At 36.7% G+C, this 20,654-nt stretch overlaps 1 protein-coding gene across 1 annotated transcript in view; it reads left to right on the top strand.

Moving 5' to 3' along the window:
• Positions 1–20,654, top strand: part of TEX11 (testis expressed 11) — a 345,012-nt gene that overhangs the window by 230,185 nt on the left and 94,173 nt on the right. Inside the window, exon 17 of the mRNA XM_012535167.3 lies at positions 10,557–10,659. Coding sequence (XP_012390621.2) covers positions 10,557–10,659 — 103 coding nt within the window. The remainder of the gene's footprint in view (positions 1–10,556; positions 10,660–20,654) is intronic.

The raw sequence follows: 20,654 nt of genomic DNA, 5'->3' as shown, positions 1-20,654 counted from the left end.
CAATTAATAAAATGGCAGTAAGAACATACATATTGATAATTACCTTAGATGTAAATGGATTAAATGCTCCAACCAAAGACATAGACTGGCTGAATGGATACAAAAACAAGATCTGTATATATGCTGTCTGCAAGAGACCCACTTCAGATCTAGGGACACATACAGACTGATAGTGAGGGGATGGAAAAAGTCATTCCATGGAAATGGAAATCAAAAGAAAGCTGGAGTAGCAATACTCATATAAGACAAAATAGACTTTAAAATAAAGACTGTTACAGGAGACAACGAAGGACACTACATAATGATCAAGAGATCAATCCAAGAAGAAGATATAACAATCGTAAATATATATGCACCCAATATAGGAACATCTCAATATATAAGGCAAATGTTAACATCCATAAAAGGAGAAATCAACAGTAATGCAATAATAGTGGGGGACATTAACACCAGACTTACATCAGTGAACAGATCATCCAGACAGAAAATCAATAAGGAAACACAAACCTTAAATGACACATTAGACCAGAGGGACTTAATTCATATTTATAGAATATTCCATCCAAAAGCAGCAGAATACACGTTCTTCTCAAGTGCACATGGACCTCCTTCTCCAAGATAGATCACATGCTGGGCCACAAAGCAAACCTCAGTGAATTTAAGAAAATTGAAGTCATATCAAGCATCTTTTCTGAGCACAACACTATGAGATTAGAAATCAACTACAAGAAAAAAAACTGTAAAAAACACAAACACATGGAAGCTAAACAACATGTTATGGAACAACCAATGGATCACTGAAGAAATCAAAGAGGAAATTAAAAAAATTACCTAGAGACAAGTGAAAATGAAAACATGACGATCCAAAATCTTTGGGATGCAGCAAAAGCAGTTCTAGGAGAGAAGTTTATAGCAATACAGTCTTACCACAGGAAACAAGAAAAATCTCAAACAACCTAACCTTACATCTAAAGCAACTAGACAAAGAAGAACAAACAAAACCCAAAGTTAGTAGAAGGAAAAAAAACCCATAAAGATCAGAGCAGAAAGAAATGAAATAGGGACGAAGAAAACAGTAGCAAAGATGAATGAAACTAAAATCTGGTTCTTTGAGAAGATAAACAAAATTGATAAACCTTTAGCCACACTCATCAAGAAACAATGGGAAAGGGCTCAAATCAATAAAATTAGAAGTGGAAAACGAAAAGTTACAGCTGACACCACAGAAACACAACGGATAATAAACAACTAGTAGAAGCAACTATACACCGATAAAAAGGACAACCTGGAAGAAATGGAAAAATTCTAAGAAAGGGACAATCTTCCCAGACTGAACCCGGAAGAAACAGAAAATATGAACAGACCAGTCACAAGTACTGAAATTGAAACTGTGATTTTAAAACTTACAACAAACAAAAATCCAGGACCAGATGCCTTCACAGGTGAATTCTATTCAACATTTAGAGAAAAATTAACACCTATTCTTATGAAATTATTCCAAAAAATTGCAGAGGAAGGAACACTCCCAAACTCTTTATCTGAGGACACCATCATAATACCAAAACCAGACAAAGATAGCACAGAAAAAGAAAATTATAGGCCAATATCACTGATGAACATAGATGCAAAAATACTCAACAAAATACTAGCAAACTGAATCCAACAATACATTAAAAGGATCATACACCTCTTTCAAGTGAGATTTATTCCAGGGATGCAAGGATTTTTCAATATCTGCAAATCAGTGTGATACACCACATTAACAAATTGAATAAAAAGCATATGATCATCTCAATAGATGCAGAAAAAGCTTTTGACAAAATCCAACACCAATTCTTCATAAAAGCTCTCCAGAAAGTGGGCATAGAGGGAACCTACCTCAACATAATAAAGGCCTTTATGAAAAACCCACAGCTAATAACATACTCAACAGTGAAAAGCTGAAAGCATTTCCTCTAAGATCAGGAACAAGACAAGGATATCTACTGTCACCACTTTTATTCCACATAGTTTTGGAAGTCCTAGCCATGGCAGTCAGAGAAGGAAAAGAAATAAAAGGAATCCAAATTGGAAAAGAAGAAGTAGAACCATCACTGTATGCAGATGACATGATACTATACATAGAAAATCCTAAAGTTGCTACTGGAAAACTACTAGAGCTCATCAATGAATTCAGTGAGGTTGCAGAATGCAAAATTAATACACAGAAACCTGTTGCATTTCTATACAGTAACAACGAAAGTTCATAAAGAGATATTAAGGAAACAATCCCGTTTACCATCACAACAAAAAGAATAAAATACCTAGGAATAAATGTACCTAAGGAGGCAAAAGACCTGTACTCTGAAAACTATAAGACACTGACTGATAAAAGAAATCAAAGATGACAGAACCAGATGGAAAGATATACCATGTTTTTGTATTGGAAGAATCAACATTGTGAAAATGAGTGTACTACCCAAAGCAATCTACAGATTCAGTGCAATCCCTATCAAATTACCAATGGCCTTTTTACCAGAACTAGAACAAAAGAATTTTACAGTTTGTATGGAAACACAAAAGACCCTGAATAGCCAAAGCAATCTTGAGAAAGAAAAACAGAGCTGCAGGAATTAGGCTCCCTGACTTCAGACTATACTACAAAGCTACAGTAATCAAGACAATATGGTACTGGCACAAAAATAGAAATATAGATCAGTGGTACAGGATAGAAAGCCCATAAATAAACTCGCCCGCCTATGGTCACCTAAACTATGACAAAGGAGGCAAGAATATACAATGGAGAAAAGACAGTCTCTTCAATAAGTGGTGCTGAGAAAACTGTACAGCTACATGGAAAAGAATGAAATTAGAACATTCTCTAACACCACACACAAAAATAAACTCAGAATAGATTACAGTAAGTCCCCTACATATGAACCTTCAAGTTGCCAACTTTCAAAGATGCGAACATGCGTTTGCATGTCCAGTCACATTAAGTTAGTTCACGTGTCTGGCATACATTGTCATATGTGTGTATCCTCTACAAGTTGTGCTTTTGTGTACTCTACTGTACTATACTGTATAGAGTACAGTAGTACAGTGTCTTTATTTCAAGCCCAGGATGTCTGGAAGCAAGTGTAAAAGCAGCAGTGATGTAGCTGATAACTGCTAAGAAGTGCCAAGCAATAACGATGGAAACAAAAGTGAAAACAATTGAGAGAGTGGAGCGAGGCGAAAAGATGGTAGACGTCGCTCATTCTTATAACATGAGTCATTCAACCTTCGGCACAATTCTGAAGAACAAGGACAAGATCATGGAACATGTGAAGTCTACTGTGCCGATGATGTCGGCAGTAACATCGAAGAAATGTGTAAAAGTGGTGGAGGAGATGAAGAAACTTTTCAGTGTGTGGATGCAGGATCAGCATCAGCGTTGAGTCCTGTTCAGCTTAATGCTGATTCAAGAGAAAGCTAAAAGCCTTCAAGAGAAACCTAAAAGACTTGAGAAAGAAACATGGCGAAGAATCAGAGGGAGCATCTTTTAACACCAGCCATGGGTGGTTTCGTCGGTTCAAGGCTAGAGCCAACCTTCACAACATAAAAGTAAGTGGCAAGGCAGTGAGTGCAGATATGGTAGCTGCCTGCGAATTTCCTGAAACGCTTTGAGAAATTATTGATGAAGGCACGTATTTACCTGAGCAGGGTTTTAATGTGGATGAGATAAGACTGTACTGGAAGAGCATGCCAGATCAAAGTTACATCAGTAAGAAGGAAAAGTTGATGCCCGGCTATAAAGCAGCAAAGGATAGGCTAACTCTGTTGGCAATGCTTCTGATGATCTGAAGCTGAAGCCTTTCTTAGTTTATCATTCAGAGAACCCAAGAGCCCTTAAAAACATAGCCAAGGGCTCTCTTCCTGTTGTGTGGAAGAGTAACCGCAAAGCCTGGATTACACAGGCCATTTTCCATGACTGGTTTTTCCACCACTTTATCCTGGAGGTAGAGAAATATTGCTTGGAGAAAGATGTCCCATTCAACATTCTTTTGCTGCTCGACAGTGCTCCAGGCCACTCCCCATTCATGGATGACTTTCATCCCAACGTCAAAGTAGTGCATCTGCCACTGAATGCTATTGAGTACGTTGCTCATCCAACCTTTGGACCAGGGAGTTATAGCGACTTTCAAGAAATATCATTTATGTCACACTTTTCATCAGACAGTAAAGGTTAGTGATCAGTCAGGAACAATCTTGTGACAATTTTGGAAGGACTATAACATCTGTAAGGCCGTAAAAAACATTGACTTTTCTTGTCGTAAGGTTATGGCCGTCACCATGAATAGGGTTTGGAAGAACCTTTGGCCGCAGTTTGTTCACGATTTTTGTGGATTTGAGAATGTGGATGAGGAGTACAAAGAGGTCTTCAGCAACTTCATGACCCTCAGCAAGAAGCTGGAGCTATATCTGCAAGAGGACAGCTTCACTGAACTCCTTTCTGTGCAACATGAGGAGCTTACTAATGAAGACCTGATGGAATTGGAGGCCCAGAGAAAGGATGAGGAGAGACAAGAGGAAGAAAAAGTAACTGAAGAACCAAAGAAATTCATGATGCAGGAAATGGCAAGGGGGTTTTCTTTATATGAGGAGGTACTGTTAGTTTTTGAGGCACAGGACCCGAACGTAGAGCAATACCCAAAGGTTGCAGCAGCCATTCAGAATGCCATCCAGTGCTACCATGTCATATATGACGAGAAGAAAAGAGCTACTACCCAGACATCACTGGATTGTTTTTTTCAAGAGAGTAGATAGAATTGAATCCAGCAAGGAACCAGAACCTGTGCCATCAGCGTCAGGCATGAGTGAAATTGCAACTTGCCCTCCGTCACCTATGGCTGATGATCCTTCAGCTATACCATCTCCCACCTCCCCTCCCTCCTCCAGTCAGTAACTCTTTTTCCTGTTCACCTGATGCCAGCACGTGTATGCCAGCTGTTGTAGTGTACTACTGTACTTTTCAGGGTACTGTACTATAAGATTAAAATGTTTTATTTTTTGTGTTTGCTTGTTTTTATGTATTATTTGTGTGAAAAGTATTATAAATCTATTACAGTACAGTACTATATAGCCGATTTTGTTAGTTGGGTACCTAGGCTAACTTTGTTGGACTTAGAAACAAATTGGACTTAGGAACGCGCTCTTGCAGTGGAACTTGTTCGTGTGTAGGGGACTTACTGTAACGATCTAAATGTAAGAGCAGATACTATAAAACTCTTAGAGGAAAACATAGGCAGAACACTCTTTGACATAAATTGCAGCAATATCTTTTTGGATCCACCCCTAGAGTAATGAAAATAAAAACAAAAATAAACGGGACCTAATTAAACTTAAAAACTTTTGCACATTAAAGGAAACCGTCAACAAAACGAAAAGACAACCACAGAATGGGAGAAAATATTTGCAAACAAAGTGACCAACAGGGGATTAATCTCCAAAATGTATAAATAGCTCATGCAGCTCAATAACAAAAAAAACCAGACAACCCAATCAAAAAAGGGGCTGAACACCTAAATAGACATGTCTCCAGAGAAGACATACAGATGGCCAAAAAGCACATGAAAAGATGCTCAGCATCACTAATTATTAGAGAAACGCAAATCAGTAGTACAGTGATGTATCTCCTCACACCTGTCAGAATGGCCATCATCAAAAAGCCACAAACATGAGCTTCCCTGGTGGCGCAGTGGTTGCAAGTCCGCCTGCCAGTGCAGGGGACACGGGTTTGTGCCCCGGTCGGGGAGGATCCCACATGCCGTGGAGAAGCTAGGCCTGTGAGCCATGGCCGCTGGGCCTGCACGTCTGGAGCCTGTGCTCCGCAACAGGAGAGGCCACAGCAGTGAGAGGCCCACGTACTGCCAAAAAAAAAAAAAAAAAAAAAAAGCCACAATAAATGCTGGAGAGAGTGTGGAGAAAAGGGAACACTCCTACACTCTTTGCGGGAATATAAATTGATACAACCACTATGGAGAACAGTATGGAGTTTTCTTAAAAAACTAAAAATAGAACTACCATATGGTCTAGCAGTCCCACTCCTGGGCATATATCTGGATAAAACCATAATTTGAAAAGATACATGCACCCCAATATTTATTGCAGCACTATTTACAACAGCCAAGACATGGAAAGAACCTAAATGTCCATTGACAGAGGAATGGATAAAGACGGTGTTGTACATATGTACAGTGGAGTATTACTCGGCCATAAAAAGAGTGAAATAACGCCATCCATAATGCAGCAACATGGATGGACCTAGAGATAATCATACTAAGTGAACTAAGACAGAGAAAGACAAATATCATATGAGATCACTTATATGTGGAATCTAAAAAGATGATACAAATGAACTTATTTACAAAACAGAAACCAACTCACAGACTTTGAAAACAAACTTATGGTTATCAAACGGGAAAGGTGGAGGGAGGTATAAATTAGGAGTTTGGGATCAACATACGCACACTACTATATATAAAATAGATAATCAACAAGGACGTCCTGTATAGCACAGGGAACTCTACTCAATATTCTCTAATCATCTATATGCGAAAAGACTCTGAAGAAGAATGGATATATGTATATGTATAATTGAACCACTTTGCCGTACACCTGAAACTAACAACACATTGTAAATCAACTATACCCCAATATAAAATAAAAATTAAATTGAATAAAAAGAACTTAAAAATAAAGTTTAGGGCTTCCCTGGTGGCGCAGTGGTTGAGAGTCCGCCTGCCGATGCAGGGGACACGGGTTCGTGCCCTGGTCCAGGAAGATCCCACATGCCGTGGAGCGGCTAGGCCCGTGAGCCATGGCCTCTGAGCCTGCGCATCTGGAGCCTATGCTCCGCAACGGGAGAAGCCACAACAGTGAGAGGCCTGCGTACCGCAAAAAAAAAAAAAAAAATTAAAAATAAATTACTTAGGTCTAAAAAAAAGTACTATGTTTAACAGAAGTCGTGAGAATGAACATCCTTGTCTTGTTCCTGAATTTAGAGGAAAACCTTTCACATTTCACCACTGAGTATGTTGTTAGCTGTTTTTTTGTCATATGGCCTTTGTTATTTTGAGATAGGCTCCTTTTATACCCAGTTTTTTGAGAGCTTTTATTATGAAAGAGTGTTGAATTTTGTCAAATGCTTTATCTGTTGAGAGAATCATAGTATTTTTATCTTTCATTCTTTTACTGTAATGCATTATTTTTATTGATTTGTGTATGAACCATCCTTGCATCCGAGGAATAAATTCCACTTGATCATGGTGTATGATCTTTTTAATGGGCTGTTGAATTCTGTTTGCTAGTATTTTGTTGAGAATGTTTGCATCTATATTCATCAGGGATATTGGCCTGTTGCTTTTTTCTTGTGGTATTTTTATCTGACTTTGGTATCAGGGTAATGCTGGCCTCGTGATATGAGTTTTGGAGTGTTCCCTCTTCAATTGGAAGAGTTTGAGAAAGATTGGCATTAATTCTTCTTCAAATGTTTGATATAAATCACCACTAAAACCATCTGGTCCTGGTATTTTCTTTGTTGGGCCGTTTTTGATTACTGATTCAGTCTCCTTATTATTGGTCTGTTCTGATTTTCTGTTTCTTCCTGATTCAGTCTTAGTGGGTTGTCTGTTTAACTTTGTTTCATTAATTTTTTTCTATTATCTTTCTAGTCTCTATTTCATTTATTTCTGCTCTAATCTTTAATTCCCTCTTGCTAAATTTGGGCTTAGTTTTTTCTTTATACTTCCTTGAGAAGTAAAGTTAGGTTGTTTATTTGAGATCTTTTCTTAATGTAGGCATTTATTGCTATAAACTTCCTTCTTAGAACTATCTTTGCTGCATTCCCTAAGCTTTGATATATTTTCTTTGTTGTTTTTGTTCTCAAAATACTTTCTGATTTGCCTTTTGATTCCTTCTTTGATCCGTTGATTATTCAGGAGTGTGTTGTTTAATTTCCATGCATTTGTAAATTTTTCATTTTTCTTCATGTTATGTTTTTCTAGTTTCATGCCATTGCAGTGGGAAAAGATACTTGATATGATTACAGTCTTCTTAAATTTGTTAAGGCTTGCTTTCTGGCCCAATATATGATTTATCCTAGAATATGTTCCTTGTGTATGTGAGAGGAATATATATTCTGGTGCTGTTGAATGGAATGTTCTGTATGTGTCTATTCGGTCAGTTTTGTCTGTAGTGTTAGGTCCACTATTGATTAATTTTCTGTTTGGATACCTATGTATTGTTGAAAGTGGGTTTTGAAATGTTCCCTACTGTTATTTATTTCTATTACTCCCTTCAGTTCAGTTAATGTTTGCTTTAAATATTTAGTTGCTCTAGTGTTGAATGTGTATGTATATACGGTTGTGATATCCTCTTGATGAATTGACCCCTTTGTCACTATATGGTGTCCTTCTTTGTCTCTTGTGACTGATTTTGAGTAAAGTCTATTTTGTCTGATAATTATAGCCACTCTTGCTCTCTTTTTGTTACCATTTGCATGGAATATCTTTTTCCATCTCTTCACTTTCAGCTTATGTGTGTCCTTAAAGCTAAAGTTAGTCTCTTGTAGATAGCACATTGTTGGATCTTGTTTTTGTTTGTCTTTTGTCCATTCAGCCACTCTGTGTCTTTGATTGGATAGTTTAGTTCATTTACATTTAAATATTGATAGTTAAGTGCTTACTAGTCCCATCTTGTTAATTGTTTGAGTTTTTAGTTCCTTTCTTCCTCTCTTGCTTTTTTCCTTTTTGATTTATTTTTATAATGGTGTGTCCTAATTCCTTTATCATATATGTGTTTTGCAAATATTTTCTCCCATTTTGTGGCTTGCCTTTTCATTCTCTTAACAGTGTCTTTCACAGAGCAGAAGTTTCTAATTTTAATGAAGTCCAGCTTCTTTTTTCTTTCATGAATTGTGCTTTCAGTGTTGTTTAAAAAGTCATCAGTAAACCAAATGTCACGTAGTTTTCCCCTATGTTACCTCAAAGAGTTCTGTAGTTTGAGGTCTTACATTTAGATTTACGATTGTTTTTGAATTAATTTTTGTGAAAGGTTTAAGGTCTGTGCTCAGATTTTTTTTCTTTTTTGCATGTGGATGTCCAGTTGTTCCAGCACCAATTGTTTTAAAAAGACTATCCTCATTTTTTTGTACTTCCTGGTTCCCCCTTCTACTAGTGTAGAAATTAATTACTGTTTGTATTCTTTTAATGATTGTCCTAAAAGAATAGAATCCTTACTTAACTGTCCACCATGTTTGTAGTCTCTCTCTGCTGCACTTTAGCTGCATATTTATTATGTCTTATCTTTCAGTTCACTAATTTTCTCTTCATCTGCTTATAAATTGCTATTAGTAAGCCTATCCCTTATGTTGCCATTTGGGTTATTGTATCTTTCATTTCAAGTAGTTCTTTTTGCCCAAATCAGCAAGGTCACATTTTATAGTTTCTGTTTCTTATAAACTTGTGTGATGTGCAAAGTGTTCAACAACTGATACGGCTTGGGCAATAATCAGTCAGAATGGATACCAGCTGGAAACAACCACTGTAACTGTATCAATATGTACTATTGAATATCAACCTAGTTATATACTTTTTGAGCATATCTTTTATTTCCTTAAACTTTGAAAACAGAGATGTTTTATAGGCAGTTTTTGATACTTCTTTTATTTACATCCTGAGAATCTGTTTCTGCTGATTCTCATTTATGGTGTCTTGTTTCCTACTGTGCTTGATTTATGTTTCTACTCAAGATTCTTGAAAAATTATTTATGGAAATATTTTGAAGCCTAAGATGAAGGTGTCTTCCCCCAGAGAGGATTTACATTTGCTTCTTCCTATGTTTGGGACCAATGAAAACTAAATTCATAGCTTGACATCTTTTGGCCTCCCATATAATGTAATTTGGGGCTGTAAATACATGAGAAAGTCTGTTTGTATTACACCTTAGGGACTGGTTTTCCGTACCCCATTTTGTTGGATTCTTCTCAGAACCAAGGTATCTATCTTTCATTGCAGTCCCCTGAGGATGTGGATGAAAGTGGGTTTACTTCTGGTTTTCCCTTAGCCTAAGAGTGTGATCCCTTGAGCCTTGATGTCTATTTTCCTGACCTAGTAAGGTACATTAAAACTAAAGTTAACATTTGCCTAGGTTTACAAATGCCCAGCAGGAAAAAAAAAAGTAGCTTTAATTCTCCATTTACTTCTCTGGGACCTCACTTTTCCTTAGATATTGCTTGGTAATTGCTTTACTAGTCACTTGCTTTTGGAATTAAAAAAAAAACGTTATCCAACATTTTTTGGTTGTTTTCAGTAGGAGGGTTGGTTTGACATATATAATGTGCCCTATTTTCAGAAGCAGAGTTCAGTATTTCCATAGCATTTTAATAGAACAGTTCTTCAAAGATTTTTCTCAGATTCATGTCTTTTCATTATGAGTATCCCTCAGCCATTGTGACTATGTTAATAGTATTAGTAAAATATGGTAAAGTCTTCCTTGTATGCTTTGTAAAAGAAACCCAATATTTCTTTTTTCAGGCTAAAGAGGCGGTGACAGAAGCTGAACGACGTGATCCTACAAATATTTTCACTAAATTTTATGTATTCAGGATTGCAATCCTAGAGGGCAACTCTGACAGAGGTATAAATGTTATTTATGAGTTATATTTGACTGTTAACACAAAGAATAATTCTCTTTGGCCGTAATAGAGAAAAATAGCTTTTAAGACAATGGAGTCGAATATATATGCTAGCTTTCCTATGTAAAGATGATACAACCATACAAAAAGAAACTATGGAAGGTTGCATAAAAATAAAAGAACAGGGTTTGCCTATTGAAGGAGTAGGAACTAGGCAGATGTGGGGCAAGAATTGGGGGAAAGTCTTGTTCCTGTATACTTTATTGTACTTTGTCATTTGAACCAGCCTATTAAAAATTAACTTTAAAAAACTGTGAGAGCAGGGAGAAATTATAATGCAGTCATTTAAGAATTGTCATTAGAGAATAGAAGTCTCCAGGATACCTTTTGATTGTACTTATTTGGGAAGTTATCGGTGAGAGATCTGGCCCTGAAATGTAGTTTCTCTCCACAGGGTTGACAGTGGTACAGTTGCTCACATGAACCTTATCCCATTAGTGCTTTGTCCTTTCCATTAAGTTAAGCGTAGTTTCCTAGCTAGTTGTCTGCACACACGTGTATCTTGACTTGGTCACAGATTTACCTGTGCTGTGATATTATTCCTGCTCAGCTCTGGGTAGCTGAGCAAATCCTGGAGCTGTTTGAGCTTCAGACTGGTTGCCCTTTGTGAAGGGCACAAGTAGAGAAATTGAGAAGCTTGAGTTAATGGGTTCAAACAGAATTTATACTAGTCCAATTAAGCAACTATTTGTGAATACCTACTAAATATGCAGTGGAGTCTGTTATTCACTCTGTAAGAAAAAGAAAGATGATTTATTCTGCTTTGAAAAAGAAATGTTCCACGGTAGTAAAGTATATCTGTATGTTAATTAAGGACTAACAAATTGGAATCAGCTCTTTATCAAGGTTAATATTGCTGTTATGTCCATCATCAGGGTTTTCACTAGAGACTTCTGGGCATTTGTTTTTCTTGATATATTATGCTGAAGTATAGAAAAACTTGAACCTTTTGCCAGTAGAAATGGCAAAAAAAATAACCCCACACAACCAGATTTCCTTTTTTTTTTTTAACATCTTTATTGGGGTATAATTGCTTTACAATGGTGTGTTAGTTTCTGCTTTATAACAAAGTGAATCAGTTATACATATACATATGTTCCCATACGTCTTCCCTCTTGCGTCTCCCTCCCTCCCACCCTCCCTATCCCACCCCTCCAGGCTGTCACAAAGCACCCAGCCGATATCCCTGTGCCATGCGGCTGCTTCCCACTAGCTATCTACCTTACGTTTGTTAGTGTGTATATGTCCATGACTCTCTCTCGCCCTGTCACAGCTCACCCTTCCCCCTCTCCATATCCTCAAGTCCGTTCTCCAGTAGGTCTGCGTCTTTATTCCTGTCTTACCCCTAGGTTGTTCATGACATTTTTTTTCTTAAATTCCATATATATGTGTTAGCATACGGTATTTGTCTTTTTCTTTCTGACTTACTTCACTCTTTTTGACAGACTCTAGGTCCATCTACCTCATTACAAATAGCTCAATTTCGTTTCTTTTTATGGCTGAGTAATATTCCATTGTATATATGTGCCACATCTTCTTTATCCATTCATCCGATGATGGGCACTTAGGCAGATTTCCTATTAAGGCTTTTCTTTTAACATTCTATTAAAATAAAATTATTTTACTTTTTTTTTTTTTTTTTTTTTTTGCGGTACGCGGGCCTCTCACTGCCGTGGCCTCTCCTGTTGTGGAGCACAGGCTCCGGACGCGCAGGCTCAGCGGCCATGGCTCACGGGCCCAGCCGCTCCGTGGCATGTGGGATCCTCCCGGACTGGGGCACGAACCCGTGTCCCCTGCATCAGCAGGTGGACTCTCAACCACTGCGCCACCAAGGAAGCCCTATTTTACTTTTTAAGCATAGCATTAGGTCAGTATTTTCATTTCTTCCCCAGTTATCTGTGTCCACTTTTCAGTCATGTTTATTGAAAATACATACAATAAAATTTACTCTTGCCTAGTGTATGATTTTATAAGGTTTATTTATATTAGTAATTCTATGAGTTTTGACAATTGCTTACAGTCATGTAGCCAGCACCACAATCAAGATATAGAACAAAAAATTAACTCAGGCCCCTTTGTTGTCACTCCTTCCCACCACTTCCAGCCCTGATTCCTACTAATCTCATTTCTATCCCTATAATTTTGCCTTTTCCAGAATGTCATATAAATGGAATCATATAGTATGAAGCTTTTTGAGCCTTCTTTCACTTAGCATAATACATTTGAAACTCATTCATACTGTTGTGTGTTCCCATAGTTTGTTCTTTTTTATTGCTAAGTAGTATTTCGTAAGTATGGATGTACCAAAATTTATACATTTACCAGTTGAAGGATATTTGGATGGTTTCCGGTTTGGGTGATTATAAATAAAGGTGCTATAAACATCTGTTTACAGATTTCGTGTGATGACAATATTTCACTTCTCTAGGGTAGATATCGAGGAATGGGTTTGCTGGGTTGTAAGTATATGTTTAACTTTGTTAGAAACTGCCAAACTCTTTTCTAAAGTGGCTGTACAGTTTTATGTTCTAACTAGCTATGTATGAAAGTTCGAGTTGATCTACAGCCTCACCAGCACTTGGAATTGTCTACTGATAAATTTCTTTAACCATTCTAATAATGAGGTAGAGATATAGTACTGTGATTATAATTAGCATTTCCACAGTGTCCAATATTTGACATCCATATATCTTCTTTGGTGGAGTGTTTGTACAGATCTTTTGCCCAGTTTTCTATAAGAAGCTTTGTGTTCTTATTGAGTTTCGAAGTTCTTTATATATTCTAGATACAAGTTATTTATCAGATATGTGTTTTACAAATTTTTCTTTTTATTTTCTTATCAGTGCATTTCATGACAAGATGATGAAGTCTAATTTATCTTCTTTTATGGATTTTTTGGTATTGTATCTAAGAAATCTTTACCTAATCCATGGTCACAAAAAATTTTCCCTGTTTTCTTCAAGAAATTTTACAGTTTTAGGTTTAAGTTTGTGGTTAGTTCTGTGGTCCATTTTGCATTAATTTTTTATATTTGACTTAAGGTGTGGATTGAAGTTCATTTTTTTTTTGCACATGGTTACCTAATCATTCCAGCTTCATTTATTTAAAAATTCTGTCCTTTCCCAACTGATTGCCTTTGTACCTTTAATGAAAATCAGTTGTCATATGTGCATGGGTCTCTTCTGGACTCTTCATTCTGTTCCACGGAACTACTCCTCTTTACCCCATTCCCACACTGTCTTGATTAATGTAGCTATGTAGTAAATTTGAAATCATGTAGTGTTAGTCCTCCAACTTTATTCTTCTCTTTTAAATTGTTTGGGCTATTCTAAGTCCTTTGTATATCTCTGTGAATTTTAAATTTTAAATAAGTTTTTCAGTTTCTACAAAGGTAAATATTGATTGGGATTACACTGACTCTGTAGATCAGTTTGGAGAGAATTGACATATTCCAACCTGTGAACAAGTTATATTTAGATCTTTAATTTCTCTCAGCAATCTTTTCTGTCTTTCAACATATAAGGTTTTGTGCACCTTTTGTCAGATTTATCACTAAGTATACCATATTTTATGCTATTTCAAATGGCATTTTTAAAAATCCTTCAGTTTCTGACTGTTCATCGCAAGTATGTAGAAACAGAATTGACTTTTGTATATTGATTTGTATCCTACAGAGTTGCTAAACTCACTAGTTCCAGTGGCTTTCTTGTAGATTATTATGTTGTCTGTGAATAAAGACAATTTTACTTCTTCCTGTCCAATCTGGGTACAGTTTTTCATACTTTATTGTACTTGTTAGAATCTCCAGTAAAATTGGTAAAAAGCAGACATCCTTGACTTTTTCCTGATTTTAGAGGGAAAGCATCCAGTTTTCAATTATTAAGTATGATGTTAGCTGTAGGTTTTTCATAGATACCTTTTATCAGGTTGAGGAAGTTCCCTTCTGTTTCCTGTTTCCAGTTTCCAGGGAGTTTTTAATCAGGAGTGGATGTTGAATTTGGTCATATGATTTTTCTACATCTATTGAAATGATCAACTTTTTAAAAACATTTTTGGAGTACAGTTGATTTACAATGTTGTGTTAGTTTCAGGTGTACAGCAAAGTGAACCTGTTATACCTATACATATATCCACTCCTTTTTAGATTCTTTTCCCATATAGGCCATAACAGAGTATTGAGTAGAGTTCCCTGTGCTATACAGCAGGTCCTTACTAGTTATCTATTTTATATATAGTAGTGTGTGTATGTCAATCCCAGTCTTCCAATTTACCCATCCCCCCCACCCCCGAACCATAAGTTTGTTTTCTACATCTGTAACTCTATTCTGGTTTTGTAGATAAGTTCATTTGTAACCTTTTTTTTAGATTCCACATATAAGCGATATCATATGATATTTGTCTTTGACTTACTTCATTCAGTATGACAATCTCTAGGTCTATCCATGTTGCTGCCAATGGAATTATTTCATTCTTCTTTATGGCTGAGTAATATTCCATTGTATATATGTACCACATCTTCTTTATCCATTCCTCTGTTGATGGAAATTTAGGTTGCTTCCACGTCCTGGCTACCGTAAATAGTGCTGCAGTGAACATTGGGGTGCATGTATCTTTTCGAATTACGATTTTCTCCAGATATATGCCCAGGAGTGGGATTGCTGGATCATATGTTAGCTCTATTTTTAGTTTTTTAAGGAACCTGCATACTGTCCTCCATAGTGGCTGTACCAGTTTACATTCCCACTAAGAGTCTAATAGTGTTCCCTTTTCTCCACACCCTCTCCAGCATTTATAGTTTGTAGACTTTTTGATGATGGCCATTCTGACCAGTGTGAGGTGATACCTCACTGTAGTTTTGATTTGCATTTCTCTGATAATTAGTGATGTTGAGCATCTTTTCATGTGTTTTTTAGCCATCTGTATGTCTTCTTTGGAGAAATGTTTATTTAGATCTTCTGCCTTTTTTTTTCTTTTTTGCGGTATGCGGGCCTCTCACTGTTGTGGCCTCTCCCGTTGCGGAGCACAGGCTCCCGAAGCGCAGGCTCAGCGGCATGTGGGATCTTCCCAGACAGGGGCATGAACCCGTGTCCTCTGCATCGGCAGGTGGATTCTCAACCACTGCGCCACCAGGGAAGCCCTTCTGCCCATTTTTTGACAGGGTTTTTTTTTTGTTTGTTTGTTTTTGTTTTTGATATTGACCTGCATGAGCTGTTTGTGTATTTTGGAGAGATTAATTTGTACTGGCACAAGAACAGAAATACACATCAATGGAACAGGATAGAAAGTCCAGAGATAAACCCACACACCTATGGTCAACTAATCTATGACAAAGTAGGGAAGAATATACAATGGAGAAAAGACAATCTCTTCAGTAAGTGGTGCTGGGAAAACTGGACGGCTATATGTAAAAGAATGAAATTAGAACACTCCCTAACACCATACAGAAAAATAAACTCAAAATGTATTAAAGACCTAAATATAAGGCTGGATACTATAAAACTCCTAGAGTAAAAAATAGGCAAAACACTCTTTGACATAACTCACAGTAACATCTTTTTTGTTTGTTTGTTTGTTTGTTTGTGGTACGCGGGCCTCTCACTGTTGTGGCCTCTCCCATTGCGGAGCACAGGCTCCGGACGCACAGGCCCAGTGGCCATGGCTCACGGGCCCAGCCGTTCCGCGGCATGTGGGATCCTCCCGGACCGGGGCACGAACCCGTGTCCCCTGCATCGGCAGGCGGACTCTCAGCCACTGTGCCACCAGGGAAGCCCCACAGTAACGTCTTTTTTGATCCCCCTCCTAGAGTAATGAAAGTAAAAACCAAAAATGAACAAATGGGACCTAATTAAACTTAAAAACTTTTGCCCAGCAAAGGAAACCATAAACAAAACAAAAAGACAATCTGCAGAATGGGAGAAAACATTTGGAAATGAAATGATCTTTTTTTTTTAAAGTTTGTTAATATGGTCAGTTACATTGATTTTTTTCAACAGATAAACCAATGCTGCATTCCTGGGATAAGCTCCACTTAGTCATGATGTGTTCTTTTTTTAAATATAATGTTAGATTTTATTTGCTAACAGTTTAAGGATATTTGTACCTGTGTCCATGAGTGATACTGGTCTCTAGTTTTCCTTTAATGTTTTCGGGTTTGCAATTAGGGTAATGCTTACTACATAGAATGAATTGGAAAATACACCCTCTTTTTCCATCTTCTAGAAGAATTTGTGTTGCTCAGTTGGTATTATTTCTTTGTTAAATGTTTGCTAGAGTTCACAAGTGAAGCCATCTGGGGCTGGAGTTTTCTTTATGAGAAGGTTTTTAATTATAAACTCAATTTCTTTAATAGACAAAAGGTTTCTTCAGGTTATCTATTATTTCCAAACTGAGCTTTGGTAGTTTGTGTCTTTCAAGAAATTTGTCTGTTTCATCTAAGTTGTTGAAATTATTGGCCTAAAGTCATTCATTATATCATCCATTATCCTTCTGACATCTGTCAAATCTTTAGTGATGTCACCTTTATCATTCCTGATATTTGTAATCTGTGTCTTCTCTCTTTTCTCCCTGTCAGAGTGGCTACAAGTTGATCAATGTTATTACTCTCAAAGAACCAGCTTTTGGTTTCATTAATTTTTCTCTATTGTTTTTTTCTGTTTTCTATTTCAGTTATTAATGTTCTGATCTTTATCATTTCCATTCTTCTACTTACTTTGAGTTTCCTTTGCTCTTTCTTTTCTGGTTTCCAAAGGTGAAAGCTGACGTCATTGATTTAAGACTTTTATTCTGGTTTAACATAAACAGTTAATGCTCTAAATTACCTTCTAAGTATTGCTTTAGTGACAATACACAATTTTTGATATATTGTGTTTTCATTTTAATTCATTTCAAAATACTTTGCAATATGACCGTTGACTCCAGTGTAAACCCATGGATTATTTAGAAGTATGCTATTTATTTTCCAAACATTTGCAGATTTCCAGAGAACTTTTCTATTAATTTAATTCTGTTTTAGTGTAAGATCATAAGTTTGTATGACTTGAATCTTTTAAAATATGTTGATGCTTTTTATATGGCTCAGAATATTCTCTTTCTTGGTAAATGTTCCATGTGCACCAGAGAGGAATGTGTATTTTGCTGGTGTAAGGTCAAGTGTTCTATAAATGTCAGTCAGGTAAAGTTGATTAATAGTGTTAAATATCCTTGCTGATTTTCTGTCTACTTCTCCTGTCAGTTATTTGAGAGAGGTTATTGAAATCTTGGACAATAATTATGGATTTGTTATTACTCCTCATAGTTCTATCAGTTTTTGCTTCTTGTATTTTGAAATTTTGTTATTGGATACATAAACATTTAGGATTATGTCCTCATAATGAATTGATTCCTTTATCATCATGAAATAACCTACTACCACTGGTAATAATCTTTGCTCTGAAGTCTATTTTGTCTGATATTAATATAACCCCTCCAGCTTTCTTTTGATTATCTCTACTATATATATATTATCCCATCATTTTCTTTTAACCAATTTTGGCTTTATATTTAAAGTGTGTTTCTTGTAGGTAGCATATAGTTTAAAGTTGCTTTCTTCAATTCAATCTACCTGTCTTTTTTTTTTTACATCATTATTGGAGTATAATTGCTTTACAATGGTGTGTTACTTTCTGCTTTATAACAAAATGAATCAGCTATACATACACATATATCCCCATATCTCCGCCCTCTTGCGTCTCCCTCCCACCCCTCTGGGGGTCAGAAAGCACCAAGCTTATCTTCCTGTGCTATGTGGCTGCTTCCCACTAGCTATCTATTTTACATTTGGTAGTGTATATATGTCCATGCCACTCTCTTACTGCGTCTCAGCTTACCCTTCCCAATCCCCATGTCCTCAAGTCCATTCTCTACATCTGCATCTTTATTCCTGTCCTGCCCCTAGGATCTTCGGAACCATATATTTTTTTTTAGATTCCATATATATGTGTTAGCATACAGTATTTGTTTTTCTTTCTGACTTATTTCACTCTGTATGACAGACTCTAGGTCCGTCCACCTCACTACAAATAACTCAATTTCGTTTCTTTTTATGGATGAGTAATATTCCATTGTATATATGCGCCACATCTTCTTTATGCATTCATCTGTCAGTGCACACTTAGGTTGCTTGCATGTCCTGGCTACTGTAGATAGAGCTGCAGTGAACATTTTGGTACATGTCTCTTTTTAAATTATGGTTTTCTCAGGGTATATGCCCAGTAGTGGGATTGCTGGGTCATATGGTAGTTCTATTTTTAGTTTTATAAGGAACTTCCATACTGTTCTCCATAGTGGCTGTATCAATTTACATTCCCAACAACAGTGCAAGAGGGTTCACTTTTCTCCGCACCCTCTCCAACATTTACTGTTTGTAGATTTTTTGATGCTGGCCATTCTGACTGGTGTGAGCTGATACCTCATTGTAGTTTTGATTTGCATTTCTCTCATGATTAGTGATGTTGAGCATCCTTTCATGTGTTTTTTGGCAATCTGTATATCTTCTTTGGAGAAATGTCTATTTAGGTCTTCTGCCCATTTGTGGACTGGGTTGTTTGTGTTTTTTTTATACTGAGCTGCATGTGCTGCTTGTATATTTTGGAGATTAATCCTTTGTCAGTTGCTTCATTTACAAACATTTCCTCCCATTCTGAGGGTTCTCTTTCCATCTTGTTTGTGTTTTCCTTTGCTATGCAAAAGATTTTAAGTTTCATTAGGTCCCATTTGTTTATTTTTGTTTTTATTACCATTTCTCTAGGAGGTGGGTCAAAAAGGATCTTGCTGTGATTTATGTCATAGAGTGTTCTGCCTATGTTTTCCTCTAAGAGTTTGATAGTGTCTGGCCTTACATTTAGGTCTTTAATCCATTTTGAGTTTAGTTTTGTGTATGGTGATCCATTTTGAGTTTTTTTTGTGTATGGTGTTAGGGAGTGTTCGAATTTCATTCTTTTACATGTACTGTCCAGTTTTCCCAGTGCTACTTATTGAAGAGTCTGTCTTTTCTCCATTGTATGTTCTTGCCTCCTTCATCAAAGATAAGGTGACCATATGTACATGGGTTTATCTCTGGGCTTTCTATCCTGTTCCATTGATCTATGTTTCTGTTTTTGTGCCAGTACCATACTGTCTTGATTATTGTAGCCTCGTATTATAGTCTGAAGTCCAGAGCCTGATTCCTCTAGCTCCGTTTTTCTTTCTCAAGATTGCTTTGGCTATTCGGGGTCTTTTGTGTTTCCCTACAAGTTGTGAAATTTTTTCTTCTAGTTCTGTGAAAAATGCCATTGGTAGTTGGATAGGAATTGCATTCAATCTGTACATTGCTTTGGGTAGTATAGTCATTTTCACAGTGTTGATTCTTCCAATCCAAGAACATGGTATATCTCTCCATCTGTGTGTATCATCTTTAATTTCTTTCATCAGTGTCTTATAGTTTTCCGCGTACAGGTCTGTTGTCTCCTTAGGTAGGTTTATTCCTAGGTATTTTATTCTTTTTGTTGCAGTGGTAAATGGAAGTGTTTCCTTAATTTCTCTTTGAGATTTTTCATCTTTAGTGTATAGGAATGCAAGTGATTTCTGTGCATTAATTAATTTTGTGTCCTGCTACTTTACCAAATTCATTCATTAGCTCTAGTAGTTTTCTGATAGAATCTTTAGGATTCTCTATGTATAGTATCATGTCATCTGCAAACAGTGACAGCTTTACTTCTTCTTTTCCCATTTGGATTCCTTTTATTTCTTTTTCTTCTCTGATTGCTGTGACTAAAACTTCTAAAACTATGTTGCATATTGATGGTGAGAGTGGACAACCTTGTCTTGTTCCTGATCGTAGAGGAAATGGTTTCAGTTTTTCACTATTGAGAACGATGTTGGCTGTGGGTTTGTCATATATGGCCTTTATTATGTTGAGGTA

The sequence above is a fragment of the Orcinus orca genome, chromosome X (assembly GCF_937001465.1).
Source record: "Orcinus orca chromosome X, mOrcOrc1.1, whole genome shotgun sequence".
In the NCBI taxonomy this organism is placed as follows: Eukaryota; Metazoa; Chordata; class Mammalia; order Artiodactyla; family Delphinidae; genus Orcinus; species Orcinus orca.
The sequence above is the reverse complement of the archived record's forward strand: the minus strand, read 5'-3'. Positions and strand labels throughout refer to the sequence as shown.